At 35.9% G+C, this 15,376-nt stretch overlaps 4 protein-coding genes across 8 annotated transcripts in view; 2 read left to right on the top strand and 2 right to left on the bottom strand.

Annotated features, from left to right (window-relative positions):
- LOC134674549 (uncharacterized) overlaps nucleotides 1-15,376 on the top strand; it is a 420,725-nt gene that overhangs the window by 108,180 nt on the left and 297,169 nt on the right. The gene's annotated exons all lie outside the window — the stretch shown is intronic.
- LOC134674418 (cell cycle checkpoint control protein RAD9A) lies at nucleotides 166-2,122 on the top strand. The gene is made up of 3 exons (XM_063532482.1): nucleotides 166-301; nucleotides 378-783; nucleotides 1,309-2,122. The coding sequence occupies exons 1-3, from the start codon at nucleotides 268-270 to the stop codon at nucleotides 2,057-2,059; spliced, it is 1,191 nt and encodes a 396-aa protein (XP_063388552.1). The 5' UTR covers nucleotides 166-267; the 3' UTR covers nucleotides 2,060-2,122.
- Nucleotides 4,542-8,292, bottom strand: LOC134674662 (ubiquitin-conjugating enzyme E2 G1). Of its 2 annotated transcripts, none has more exons than XM_063532784.1 (5): nucleotides 8,137-8,292; nucleotides 7,614-7,716; nucleotides 7,332-7,429; nucleotides 6,289-6,467; nucleotides 4,542-5,103 (listed from the first exon to the last, which is right to left on the bottom strand). In XM_063532784.1, the coding sequence occupies exons 1-5, from the start codon at nucleotides 8,180-8,182 to the stop codon at nucleotides 5,023-5,025; spliced, it is 507 nt and encodes a 168-aa protein (XP_063388854.1). In that variant the 5' UTR covers nucleotides 8,183-8,292; the 3' UTR covers nucleotides 4,542-5,022. The 2 variants fall into 2 exon arrangements, with proteins under 2 accessions (XP_063388854.1, XP_063388853.1); XM_063532783.1 differs by having other exon boundaries at nucleotides 4,542-5,359; nucleotides 8,137-8,291.
- LOC134674511 (myb-binding protein 1A-like protein) lies at nucleotides 8,929-15,327 on the bottom strand. The gene is made up of 6 exons (XM_063532604.1): nucleotides 14,951-15,327; nucleotides 14,220-14,402; nucleotides 13,275-13,457; nucleotides 12,633-12,839; nucleotides 11,510-12,257; nucleotides 8,929-10,901 (listed from the first exon to the last, which is right to left on the bottom strand). Exons 1-6 carry the CDS (start codon nucleotides 15,110-15,112, stop codon nucleotides 8,989-8,991), a joined length of 3,396 nt encoding a protein of 1,131 aa, XP_063388674.1. The 5' UTR covers nucleotides 15,113-15,327; the 3' UTR covers nucleotides 8,929-8,988.

Genomic DNA, 15,376 nt, shown 5'->3' with positions numbered 1-15,376 from the left:
CGAGCAATAGAGAGGCAGATAACGAATTTTGAATTTCGCGGTAGTGCTTTTGCCCATGACAGACGCGTTTCCTGAGACGTTTATGACGATGGTAAAGTCATAACATAACAATGATCAACGGTTTTGTCATTGACTTAAATATTCTTAGTTAAACTTACTTTAAAAAAAATGGAACTGTCAAAAAAATTTACCACTGTTTACCGCGGAATATTATAATTTCGCGAATATTTTTCAATTTATGAATGTAAATAGACAACAAAAAACACGATGAAATGTCACGTACCAGGGCCAAATGTAAAAGGTCAGTAATTTGTATTAAAAGTCTACCAAAATCGTTAAAAATTCTCATTTCATTCTAAAGTGAAATTTGTATTTAGTTTTAGGGAGGACTGTTCATGCTTTAGCAAGATTTGGAGACGAACTCTACCTTGAATCACTTGCGGACTGTGTGATGCTAAGGACACTAAACGCAGCTGAATCTGCGTACGCTGTTGTGAAGTTCAACAAAAACTTCTTTTCGTATTTTAACTACAATTACTACTCTACTGAAGATAATGAGGGACTGAAGTGTAAAATCTCAATGAAATCTGCCTTACACACGTTTAAATCCCCAACTCATATGGACAAGCAAGTAGAGAACTTAGAGATTAAACTGGACCCGGAGTCGTGTAAGCTGATTTTTCAGCTGAGATGCAAGCATGGGATTGTCAAGACCCATTTCGTCTCAATATTAGACTGTAAGGCAATGCAAGCAGTGTACACTAAGGATTTAGTTCCAAACAGGTAACAACCACACAAATAATCAGCAAACATTTGAGTGTTGCCAGATGCTTTGTTGCAAGCAACCCTAAATTTCAAGGAACAAATCTGTACACGGCGGGAAGAAGTTGATAACTCGAGATATTTTACTGAAGGAATTTCAACTTAAAGTGAAATGACATAAGGTTCAAATTTCTTCAATTTTTTCTGCCAAATCCATAGATTGATATGTAATGTAATTTAAATGATTACATTTTGGATAATTACGTATGGCGGGAAGAGTTGATGACTGGCTGGAATATGGAATAAATTGGAACCTTATGTATTTCTATGTTAAGTTCAAATTTCTTTGATTTTATATCTTGAGTTCTAAACTTCTTCCCACCATGTACCAAATTAGAGATGTTTTTAATAGGTTTGTGAATGACAGAAGTAACAGCATAAAAAAGAAGTTGATGAAGAAACCTTCCTTAAAACTAGATGTTTTGGTCCATACATGTTTATGTTTTGTTCTAGTCTCTTACTCATATTAACCTTGTAACATTTCAGAATAACATCTCCGCAGAAAATACTCTCTGAAGCATTAAGTAATTTCCAAAATTCAGATGACCAAGTAACTCTAGAAGTAACTCCACAGAATATGCTTCTCCGTAACTATATAGACACTGTTGGAGACCTTACCAAAGTGATTCGGACACAAGTTATGTTAAAACCTGCAGAATTCGATAGTTACACCATAGGAGCAGACACAATGATCACATTTACTTTAAAAGAATTTAAAGCATTGCTAGCCTTTGCTGAAGCTTTAAATTTGCCAATCCAAATACATTTTGAAACTACTGGCCGACCAGTTGTGTTCATTGTCCATAATGGCGCTACATTTGAGGCGCATTTCGTTCTTGCCACCTCCAAGGCTGACAGTGGCTCTCAAACTACTACTCAGAACACCACACGCACAGAGAGAACCAAAAGAAAAGACGTGAACACAAGTCACGGATCAGCTCGAAAGAAACCAAATTTAACTAAATCTAATACTGACATATCCAAATGTTTAGAGGAAGACTCGCATCTTTTCAATTTTATTGACATTCCTGAAGAGCATGCAGAATTGAATGCAGCCAAAGAAAACAGTATAATAAATAACAACCAGGTAGATAATATGGACTGTGATGTTATTCCACCCTCGCCTACAGCAGTAGCATTTGTGCGGAAAGTGTTCAAAAGGTGTTTTGAACAAACTATAGATATTACTTCTTTACAAGGCACCGTATTGGCTGAGGACTCGGATCCTGAGTCGTGACTGTGATTTATCTGTTATTTGTTTAAGTTATTGTAAACCCATATTAAATTATCTCTATTTAAATTGTATTATTATTATACCACGTTGGTAGCTATCGACGTACAGTCAACGGTAAAAATATGGGTGTAGACAACTTACTCAAAAATATGTCCCATAGTTCTTAATTCACTGACATAAGAGTTATGGGACATATTTTTGAAATGATTTGTACACCCATATTTTTACCGTTGACTGTACGACCTGCCTGTGGCCTATTTTATAAAGCTACAAGTTACAATTTAGAAGCGGAAGTCACGTTCTAACACATAGGGTTAGAAAGAGACTTCCGCTTGTAAATTGTAACTTGTAGCTTTATAAAATGGGCCACTGGTGTCTAGCAGTGGACACTAGCAATTTCAGGGGTATCACATGCGCGTTGCCAACCCTATTAAGACCCTTTTAAGGACCGAATATCTATCCTCCGCGCATATTTTTTCACAAGAATTATTTGGTAAGTACTTAACTCGGGTTGTCAAAACCATGGGGTTATTCCCACTAGTTACCACCAAGTTGTTACCAGTGGTAACTACTGGGAATTTTTTTCCCACCTTTTACCACTGGTAACTACTGGGAATATAAATTCCCACCTTTTACCACTGGTAACTACTGGGAATATAAATTCCCAGTAGTTACCACCAACTCGGTTTAGTGGTAACTACTGGGAATTTTTATTCCCAGTAGTTACCACCAAAATTTTGTTAGAGTTAAATACTAATAAAAACACTATAAATCGTGTAGTATAAATAAATAGAGTTATTTAATATATAATTATAAGTCGATTAGTGTTTTAGTAAACTCCCTTAAAAGTGACCAAAAATATTGAAACAGTTTAACCGGTACTAGTACAAAAACTATGATATATGTACTAAAGGATAATTTTAATAATCCATTTAGATGATTTTTCAAGTGATTTTATTAGGTAATTCAAAATAACTCTATTTATACTATTCATACCTACTGTTTTTATTAGTATTTAACACTAACAAAGTTTTGGTGGTAACTACTGGGAATAAAAATTCCCAGTAGTTACCACTAACCCGAGTTGGTGGTAACTACTGGGAATTTTTATTCCCAGTAGTTACCAGTGGTAAAAGGTGGGAAAAAAATTCCCAGTAGTTACCACTGGTAAAAACTTAGTGGTAACTAGTGGGAATAACCCAAACCATGCCTTGAACCCTCGCTAACTCTTCTGTTCTGCAAGTGTAATGCTTTGTTACGATTGCTTTTGTTCTATTTTTTTTATTTCACAAGTTTTATTTACCCTGGGGTTTAAATAAATAATTATGTATAGGTGGTGTAAAAATGAAATATCGCATATTTACTGCATTAATATTTTATAGTAAAAAATATACATACACAGGTAAAAATATTGTACACACGTTCCAAGCGGTATGCAAGATTGCTATGTTCCACCTTAGAGTAGACACCAAAATCAAAGCTTAGACCAATTACACAAAGATTTTCTCGGAGACGTACACACCATGTATAACTAATCCTATCGAGAAACTGCGCCTCAGAGAAATTCCTTGCATAAATAGCCTTGGTGGACTTCAGGAACATATGCAATCGGTAGAAATCAGTAGTACTATTCAACTTATTACTACACACGCATTTTAGATGACTTGGTAAGATTTATTCGGTTTGAAGCAGGGACCGTTACCGGTGTAACTAAAAATCTAAATATCTCATAGTTTTCAAATTATTTCTTTGATATTAAGTATTTAGGTAAGAATTATGATTGATCAGATTAGCTAAATTAAATGCAAAAATATACATAAACAACCAAGATACCGAAATTGAATACCGGTTAATTTGTATGAAAAATATACCGGTATTCGGTCCCTGTTTTGATGTGACCAAACTGAACCAGGGCCTTGTTGCATAAACTACAACTAATATTACAAGCGGAACTCTTTTTCTAATTTCACTTATTAGAAAAGGAGTTCCGCTTGTAATATTAGTTGCAGTTTATTTTTATTATGCCACACGGCCCCTGATTTCATTTTATTCAGGTCCTTCGAGCGTGTAGGTATCGACTGAAAAATTCCCAAATGCAATTACTACTAATTTGTACAGTGAGCTACGAAAAGGAATTATGAATTCATTGATAAAGTCGCCATACACTTTTGCGGCTGATAGTACCCGTAATATACAATGACAATTTATTACTTGAACATTTTTATAGGCAGCTTTGTATGTACGTACGATTATATCCCAGTATTAAGTTTTCCGTTGGATATAAGTGATATAACAATTTATGTTCATGTATATACAATTAGACAGAGCAGAATCAATACATTTGGTAATTTTACAGTATAGAAAAAAATATAAATAGGTGTTAAATTTACCACTAACAGAAGCTTTAGCTAGGTATATCAAATTTCCTAAATTCATTTGCTGGCTGGACTAAGTATAATGGATAGTTAAATTGAAATATCGAAAGTAGCTTTTGCATTTTTTTTAATATTTCAGTTTTGATAAAATGCTACAAGTTTTGTTACAGTCGGTTATGATTGTATGTGAGATGTAGTACAACACAATAAATAAATCTTGTTAAATCACTTCACATTTGGTTTCTACTATACAGAGATCAACAAAGTATATGGAAGTAAAAGAACAAAATGCAGATTTGTTTTTTCTATCAAAAATTACAATACACATTTTATTATAATAATAATAGCTAGCTAACATGTCTTAAAAAAGATGAAAAAGACTTCAAATTCTATTTAAATTTATTATTTGATGTGGCAACTTTACCGTAATTACAATACCATTTAATTACAATAAGTATTTATTTTAAATCAATTTCAATATTGTCTCTGGCCCGGGTGTGGGGGCTGGGGCGGCACGAGCCCACATTGTCCTAGTGCGTCACCAAACACTCACTCTATCCAACTAAATCAATGAAAAAGGGCACTGTTTCTTTAGGAACAATCCTCTTGACTCTTTCTTACACACTGTGCTACTTTTCTTTTAAACTCCGAATATGATTCTCTCCATTCTTTCTGTAAAGAGAAGCAGAATGAGCGCGGTTCTACTTGTGTTGTATGGGTTGTGTGTCGGCGTGTCGTGTCGGCATGGCGCCTGCGGGTGTGTGGGTGGCTGTCTCATGGCGGTACTGTAGTGTCATAGGGCCCTTTTCCAACATACAGTATGCCAACTACTACTGCCCGTCCTTTCCTAAAAGCAATCTTCTTGACTTTTCCTAACACATCTGGCAACTTTCTTTTTGAAATCCGAATATCGCTCTCGCCATTCTTTCTGTGGATATAAAACATTTGATACAGTAAATAAGACAAATCCGAAACAATTCAGGCAATTGTGAATGCAAAGCCTGTGTTTTGAGTGACTTAAAATGAGTCTTGAGATAATTGTGAATAACATATCGCAGATAGTACACGAGTGTGGAGATAGCTAATTAGAATTAACCAAATTAACTGGCTAGTGTGGAGATAGCTAATTAGAATTAACCAAATTAACTGGCTAACTAATTAAGAATTAATCTACAATGACTTGAGATCATCATTATTAAAAAAAAAGGGTTATAATAATATAATTATTTATCACTCATCACTGCTTAACATTTTTTTTTTCGACATTTAAAAAGGCAGGGCTTAATTAACTTTTGAAATGAATAATTATTAAAAAATTGGGTAATATAAGATAACATATGCATACATACGCACGCAGTTTTCTGTATTGTATGTTATAGCTACAAATGTCAATAAAGTATTCACCAACAGCAACTAAAAAGATTGTCTGGCTGAACCACAAGCTGTGTAACTATGAAAATAAATTAATAATATGTTAAATTTATGCTTAATGCTCGCAGTTAATTGGATTTGCAATAGCGCCTCTCCAAGTCACCCAAAATATTAATCCACTTAGGGCTTAGACCACTCAAGTTTTATGACTCTTAAACTGACGATGTGATGATTCTCTTCAAACATTTTCTAACCACTAGCCTAATGAAAAAGTTTGCAAATCTACTATTATCTTTATATACTATTATTATTTATATATATTATATAATATACTATTTATCCATGACATATGAGATGGTCGAAAGTTGGCTGGCGGCAGTCTGCATCATGCAACCCACATAGCTTATGATGTTGCCTAGTTTCGGGTTTGTGATAGATTCTGTCCTAACTAATTCTATATAAATTTTATATAAAGTTTTTACATACCGCAGCATCTACATTAGCAGGGCTCTCGTCATTGGGGTCAGCCAGCATTGAGATGACGCTGATAAGTATAGTCTCCACTGTGTGTACTGGTAGCCACCGCTCTGACGCTTTCTCATAACCCCATTTGTCATCGCCTGGCTCGTGCAGTATTGATATGCAAACATCACCATTTTTTTCAACTGAAATTAAATAAGTAATCTATTATTACTGGAAAACCATTAATAACTAATAAGTTTTTTTACTAACTTGGTATGTCCAATTTGTTACAAAATAGGTAAAATAAACCAGAAATAGTCTGATAACTAGTTGCCAAGCGGATCCCAGGCTCCTATGACCTGTGGTAGCAAACACTGATGGACATGCAAGGAAGATGACAATGATTAGTCTGATAACTATGGCAGGTCAGGGATTTTGTAGGTATATTACAAGACACAAGTAAGATATTATCTCATCAAAATGCCTACGTAATTACCTACATTGCGAATAGCTAAAATAACCGTTATTGTATCCAAATTCCACAGAAAATATTATTCTGAGAATGCAATAACAAAATCCTCACATTGAATTCCTTGGTTGAAAGGTGTGTACGAAAGGTATTAATGGGAGCAGTTACTTAGAAACACATGTATAATACTGTCATGGTAAAACTAATTTTTACCCCCGTTTAGGACCCTCAATACTATTTATTTAATATAATCCTTTCATCCACATGCCTCTTGCCAAGAAATTGATTTTAAACCTGACTCGCATCCCAGAAGATTTGGAATTTTGTGATGTAATATTGTGACGATGGGAGGTTAAGATGCCTGAGATTAAAAGAGTATTCCTTATTTTATTAGATTAGTAACAATTATTCATAGTTATCCGTTCATGCGGCAGTCACTTTATGATTTGTTGCATTTTTAATTTTCTGCCAATTACATAAATTTCAATTGAATCCTGCTGCAAGAGTTTTCCATACAAAGGGTTATTATTTGGCTGCATAATCATGGCAAAACCCCAATTATAAATCGAGAAACCGGAGAAGAAATGCATGTACTTACTATTTGGATGCCATATTTCAGTAACAAATTTCATCCGTGGTGGCCTCAGAGGATATTCCTTTGGAAAATGTAAGTGTGCCTTGAAGAAACCACCCTCACTGAAAACAACAGTAAAGTAAATCAATACTATGTAGCAGACTAATATGATCATTAATAAGCCCATTTAAGGGATATTTCACCAAAAATATGCGAATTAACTTCTCAAGACAATAGCTTTTAATTTTAGCTGGTGTTAAGGAGTTACAGAAAGTTAACTGATTGAATACAATACATGTTACTCACTATAAGGTGTCCGGTGGACCGATGATAAGGACTTCCCATCTGTATATGTCATTGTCGTCTATCAATCCAGCAGAAAAACCTTCTACCGGATTTTTGTTCAGTTCTGAAAACAGTCAATGGAATGATTAGTGCATTTTCGTAATTACTTTATCTATATTGACTAGACTATTAATGCAAATCCTTTGTCTTGTTAACTGCGCGTGCGATAAGAGAAGAGGTGAGATCGTCAGTGAACGAGGACTAAATATAAAAACAGTGAAAACGTTACTCATACTGGCACTGAACGTCACTCATTACTACGGATATTGATTTTTAACGTGATATTGAGTTTCATTAAAAATATTTCGGGGAAATAATCACCAATACGATGCCGTAATTACATACGTTCACATTGTGGTGATTTATCCCACGACGATTCTCAAAATTCGACCCACGGAGGTCAATGAATGTACGAATATGTCGTCTGACGCTCACGCTAGTGTGCTTGCAAAAAATAGCCTCTTCAAATATTTAAAAGACATACCTGCTAGCTGCTTTTTTAACAAAAGCGAAGACTGTGGCTCTGACATTAATTACAATTGCGAAATTTACCCAGACGACACGAAATAAAATGATTTTTCACAAAAGATGGCTGGCTGAGTTTTGGGCAGGTTGTGAAACATATGAGTTGCTTGTTTCCGGTGAAATTGATGCAAATGTTGCCATTGTATTAATTGTAGTATTGAATTGAAGTGTTTCGCAATATTGAGAATGCGAGTAGAATATAAAAATATTTAGATTCTTTTGTATTTCACAACTTAAAATATTACTAACGTAAAATATACATGATAAACTATACATCATATTTAGTTATTTTATTTAAATTATTTATCTGATATTAGAACAAATAAAAAGGTTTGGCATGTACACCAACATAGCGACAAAAATTTTCATTTTCATATTTTGTCGAATACAATGTGCATTGGCATTGTTTCAAATTATAGTAAGTAAAGCAACTCATTAAAACTTTCTAAAAGAATTTTAGGCCCACATTTTATAAAATTGATTTCTATTTTATCGACGAAATTTGTTAGAAAGAGATATTCTTTATTCATTTAGGCCTTCCCTCACTCTTTCTCCTATAGGAAGCAGTCATGATTTTCCATGTAACATGAGCGTCGAGGACCTTTCAAAATCCTGATTTTTCTGTGATTTCTGATGGTTCATCTTTGAGCAACCTCGTCAGCTTATTAAATTTATACCTAAACCTAAGTATAAAAAAATCTGGATAAAGAACATCTATGAAGGGGACAATATGTACGCATGAAATAAGCACTTATGTCGATTTATTAAAATTGTATTCGAAAAAAATATAAATTGTAACTAAAGTTAACACTTATTCACTTTCAGAGCTCTTTTTCATCTTCTTTCCTGCTGGCTCCGCATGACCATTCATTTTCTCAAACTTTCGCTTTTTCTTCTTAGTATTCTGCTTCTTGCTCTGTTGGTTCTGTTTGGGCTCTTGAGCCTGACCTATACTCTTACATTTTGCTGTACCTTTAAAAGTTCCTACTAAATCCAATAGTGTTTTGAAGTTTATGTTTGAAGGAATATGGCAGCTTTCATGGAACAATCTCATGATATTTATCAATTTCTTAAGTATGTTGAAGAAGTTCTTCTTAGCTTCGAACCCACTATCACTTTTTAAGGTACCCATTAATTTGTTTTGGAAGTCTGCTTCCAAATCGTTCAGTTTGTTTAATGCTTGGCCTGATGGCTTGGATCGTTTTAGGGACCGGTAGAAACCTGTCATTAGCTCGAGACCTTCGTTTCGTCTAAATTGCCTGACGTTGTTGTTAAATACGTTGTCTACTATAACGGGCACCAGTTCGTAGTTCCCGTTCCATTCGGTTTGCAGAACGCTATGGAAGAAAATTATCGGCAAAAGACAGTTTCGATTTTGGAAGTAACTTTGTAGTGCTTCTGAAAAAATTGTAACAAGTGGCGATTTGGAATGCTTTTGCTTTTTAGGTGACTTCTTCGCGTTGGCATTACCATCGATTTTTAAAGAGCAGTGTATAATAAATGTAGCGAATTGTGTTACAATGTCGCCTACAGCTTGGAACATGAAATGCGACCTGGATCCTTTGTCAATTATAGACTTTAAATTGTCACATAAAATGTTTATAGTGATACCGTCTGTGGATGAAAATTTCCGGATTTTTGTTAACGTTTTTATTGTTTTTCGTACTCTGTTCTCTAACTCGCTGAACTGAGTGTCCTGGATGCAGAACTCCAGACAGCGCGTGAGCGGCGCGATCATTCCCAAGCAGATGTCCATAGACAACTCCTTTTCTAAGTAAATGTCGATCAAATCTAGAGCTCTTATTCTAAAATCGGACAGGGCTTTTTTGTCCTTGCGGTCTTTTTTGGTCTTCTTGCCTTTGCCCTGGTTGAACTGCCTGAAGGCGTCGGCGAGGGCCTCGTCGAGTTTGTTGCCCTCTTCTTCATCGATCATATCGGCGTCCACACTCTCGACATCTGAGTCTGCGGCGGCACCGAGAGCTTTCTGCACGGCGATCCTCAGCTGGTCAGGAACCGTCACTTTGTCGTCCTCCTCCTCACTGTCACTGTTCTCTTCCCCGTCGTCATTATCTTTCTCATCATCATCATTATCCTCCTCAGATTCACTTTTGTCGTCATCACCGTCTTCAGACTCGCTGTCTTCTGTTAATGGATTATTTTCACTGTCAGGGTCCAATACAGAGAGAATCTGGCCGACTGATGTAGGTGTTATGTATTCCCAAAGCAGTCTAAACACACATTGGACCACAGATCTAAGGACACTCGACTCGGTGGATAGAATAGATAGTAGAACTTCTATTAAGACCTCTATCCATTCTGGGTCCTCTTCAGCTAAACTGCCCTCCTTTATTTTCTTTGCGTTTTTCTTTTGCCCTTTCCTGTAATGGTCGTAGCAGCTTTTTAATTCTTTAATGGAACTCCTAGCCATTTTCACATGGTCCGGTTCAGAGAATAAGAACAGACCCAGTTGGTACAATAGTACAAGGAACACCTTATCAATTTTAGATTTAGGTTCATTCTCTTGTATCTTCCCCGTAACTTCAGTGAGCAGTTCCCAACACTCCATATTCTCTTTGGGGAATTGTTTCTCGAGTTTGGTCCGAACTTGTTCCTTCTGCAGGATGCCATTGATGAAGTCTGTGAGCGAGGATAGGACCTCCACCAGGCTGTCCACGTTTGTGAACCGGGACGTGAAGCAGCGGTAGAAGCAGGACTTGGTGCAGGCTGTGGAGGATAATACAACAATTAACACAACTGATATGTCGGACCAAGAAAAGTCTGCAGCGGATTTGATAGCCTACGCAGTGCAAATGTTATTTATACGTCATAATTTCAGAAATTTGAAGTTTATAATAACACTTCCACTGCGTGGGCTATCCAATCCGCTGCAGACTTTTCTTGGTCTGACTCTAGACATGAACTGGTAAGACCTGCTGAGGTTACTCTGCAAAACAAGGCCAAGGGCCCCAAAAACTTACAAAGATATTCTTAAAACGCAAAAGTCAATTAGTAATTTATGCAGGCTACTTTAAGTAGTTTTTATGCATAGCAATTTCTGGCGACACTGTATCCTAGAGCAGCGGTTCTCAAACTTTTTTGATGACGGAACCCTTTCGGCAAGCGAAATATTTGACGGAACCTCAAATTTAAAATTTTCGTTCATCACTGTGGAGCAGATATACCTATAGAAGAGTTGGTTTTTTTCTTATTATTACAAGTAACCAACAGAGGCTTTGCGGAACCCTAGGGTTCCGCGGAACACACTTTGAGAATGGCTGTCCTAGAGAAATATTAAGGCATTGATTGTTATCAATAAAAATACGAGAACTTACTTGATAAATCACTGCTGACGGTACCATTGTCTCCACTGCTAATCTTGAAGAAACCAAAGCACATCAGTAACTTCATGTGAGTCAGTTTAAAGTCTGTGTCGTCTTTAACAGCGTCATGGCTTACGAGGTAGGATATAAGCTCCGCAGCTCTCATCCTCTCATTGTTAAACCAGTTCCTTTCAACATCCCCTCTAACAAACTTGTCCGTATTTGACAGTATGCCTTTGAACTTCTTTGCCAATTTTTTTACACCATCTTTATCCAGATCAGCTATGATGGATTTCACAATACTCGTTCCTGTGATTTCAGTAAAATTCAACTCACCAGGGTCAAACAACAATTTCTTTAGCACTTCTACTCGGACTTTGCTGACAACTTTTTCAGATTTTAGGGCTTTGTTTAGAGCATTGAGCAATTCTTTTTCTTTTTTGATCATAATTTTATGGTCATCTTCATTTTCTCGTTTGTTCCTGATCTTGCTGGCAGTTTGCAGGCCTTTGAACCAGTCCATAAACAGTTTGAAAAAGTTCTTACTGATCAACTCTGGGATGACTTCAACATTATCTTTCAAGTTGTTGAGAATGGTGGTGAGCATATTAACGGCTGCTAATTCTCTGTTCCTGTTGTGTTTGACCAGTTGGCTGTCGATGCCTGACGTCCAGAAAAGAACGAGATGGGGTGATCGGGCAATTCTTATACTTATTTCCTTGAATATTGGGTGGCTTAGGGAGTTGTAGTCTATGCCACTCTGAAATTTAAAAGAATTTGTGTTAGACACTACTCTAAAAGTATCCTATGTAGATCTAACAAAACTAAACAATTATATTCAGAAAAAAAAGGCAATATACATGGTTCATTAAATCAGATAAACATTAGGGGTGACGCAATCGCATCATGGTCACAGAATAAATAATAGTACTAGGTACAGAAGATTCACTCTCTAACAAAATGCGTCTGTTACGAATAGGACAGATATGACCGCTAGGTGGCGCAAGCGCCACGCGCGGCCTATGGCTAGCCACCAAAATTGGTATTTACTTGTAGCTACTTGTTGCGACTTGCGACGCGACGAAATGAGCCACACCTGCCATGGTGGAGATAGAATCTTAAAAAATCAACTTACCATAAGTTTTTCACAAATAGCATGTATGTTGTCTTCACACAGTATTTCAGTAGCGCCCAGCAGCTTCCGGAGCTTCACCTTCTCCGGAAACTTGTCGCTGACCACCATGAGGAAGTACAGAGAGTCCAGGGAGTGTTCCTTCAGTTCTTTCTTGAATTCTTGTTTAATGTGTGGCCAGACTATTGTTGAAAACTGATCCTCGTTCAACTATAAATGAAAACATAGTAAAGTTCTACATTAAAAATACATTTACAACTCCAATGTATAGTATAACAGATTAAGAACAGAAGAATCATTTCATTGGCACAACTCAACACAAAAAAGGTATTGTAGATTTTAAACTGGTCAAACATGCCATAAATATAAGTAATACATTAAATATAATAATGTTCTCTGAAAGCAGTTGAGTACAAAAAGGCAACTTCAAAATGGAAGTTTTTATTATAGTTTTGATTGATTCACAGTTAGTTTCATGAGACTTATTATTGGAAGCTTAAAACAGTCCATATCCCAGTTCACATAAGTCTAGAAGTTTCTATTACTGTAAGGCTTTAATTTTTCTCTCATAATCTTTAAGTGAATTATTTATACAATAACTGCTGGTTTGCATTTTGCTATTCAAAGACACTTAAATATACATACCCCATTAATGAAATCTAGTAGTATTAAGTATGCTGCTGTGCCCAGGTATGACTTCTTAGAGCTGGCTTTGAGGAACAGCTGAAGAATCTCCTTCTGCTCCTCCTCTGAGCAACTAAGCATGTGGCCGGAGCGGAAAATGGCACAGCAAACTAGGATTTGTCCGAGTGCCACATCACCAACTTCCTGAAGAGACCACAACATGCCAATTTAAATATAAGCAGCATGAATTCAGTCACGTGGTTTGGTATCTTTTGTTTGACGAGGGATGAAACAGATTAATATTTTTTCTTATTTTAAAGATAAAAGCTCATGATATTAGTATTCCATTATGTATTTGACTGAAAACTAGAAACTACAGACAAAAATTAAGATGCAGGGTAGATAGTAAAATTTTGCATTGTGGCAACATTAGTTTAACCAAAATTAAAAAGGAGGTTTTCAATTTATTGTGTTTTTATTTGTTTATGTAAGGGGGGGTTTATGTTTTCCACCTATCCAATTTCTTTGTCCAATGTATACACATCTCGCATTTTGCTTAATGAGAGAGTGAGATGCAATGACATTGGACAGGTGGAATACCACCCTAAGTAACTATTCTTTATTGTGCACCACATTATGAAAAGAGAATTCAGAAATAATACAGAAATCAACTATTTCATGTGAAATATGAACCCTATATATTTTACTAAAAGTTTGCATAACCTCTAGCCGCCCATACGTCAAACCTTGCCAAGCAAAATGTAGTTTTATTTTGTCAACACAAAGTTCAAATTAGACTGGAACAGGAGACCTTTTTATAGGTCTCTGGGCGGCTAGAGGATATTCTACTACTTCATAACAATGCCATTTTATTAACCTGTGGAGCGCTCCAGTATCACAAGAGCATGGAGTTAGTTAGTTAATCACACATGTGATATTAGGGTGCTCCACGGGTTAATTACTTACACTTTTAGAAGATCCATTGGGGTGCAGCTCCTGCTTGATCAGCCCCAGCAGCTGTGCAACCGTTACTTGAAACTTCTTCAAGAGTGTGACTAACGTGGCGAAGTAACCTGTTCGAATCTCCGGGACATTGGCACCCAAACTTCTGACTAGCCTTTTTAAAACATACCCAAGCTCCTTTCCATTCTGAAAGAATATTGTCAAATATAATTTTATGTACTGCTTTAGCTTTGAGTACTTCAGCAAGAGGTAATCAAAATCAATGAAGAAATCTTTTGGATACATGTTTAAATTCCAAAAAAAAAAAGTAAGTCAATCTAGAATCAAATGTTATTACATAGTAATGAAGGGTGACAAGCAAAAGTCACTAAGTACTATCAAAAAATTAAAGTAACAATGCACTTTATTATTACACATGTAACACAGTTTATTGTCCAATAATTTCAATGGTGTTAGTTAGTGACTTTTGCTTGTCACCGGACGGTATGTCTATTTTGGCAGGGGGTTAGGTCATAGCATTCCTCAATATAATATCTATTTTAATTTTTTTTAACAAACTACATTCAATTACTAATATATTAAACTTAAACTTTTCTTAATAAAAGTATGATAGAAATAAATATGATATCAGCGGATACGTAACAATTTATACTATATATTAAACCTAAAAAGAATATAATTTATTTTTTTATGTTTCTCTAATTTTATTCCTAAAGATAATGATCAAAACTAACCTCCTCGCCGCCTTGTTGTAGTCGTGAAATTATTTTAGCGCCACCGTTAAGCTTGGCATCTTTATCTGAAGCTTTGAGCAAATCAAATGCATCCAGTACTGAAGAAGTAACTTTCACATCTTTAGTAGGCTTTACAGCATCCACTTCCATTTCTTCACCCATTTTATTAAACTTGTATTATTTCCATGCTTACGGAAAGACGCACATCGAATCCACATGTGAGTCGGAGAACTTGACGTTTACTGAAATTGACAGATGTCAAATGTGTACCGTTCGAATTCACGTGCTACGGAATATGAATGAGTTTTGGACTGTCAAGATACTTTGTCTATGAATTTAAACTGTTTTTACACCCTCGGATCGCTCGAATCCAACAAACCAATATCGATCGTGAAGTATGGTACCATTTTTAAACTTCCTTTTAAT

This window comes from Cydia fagiglandana, chromosome 20, assembly GCF_963556715.1.
Source record: "Cydia fagiglandana chromosome 20, ilCydFagi1.1, whole genome shotgun sequence".
NCBI classification, from domain to species: Eukaryota; Metazoa; Arthropoda; class Insecta; order Lepidoptera; family Tortricidae; genus Cydia; species Cydia fagiglandana.
This window is presented reverse-complemented; position numbering and strand designations above follow the sequence as displayed.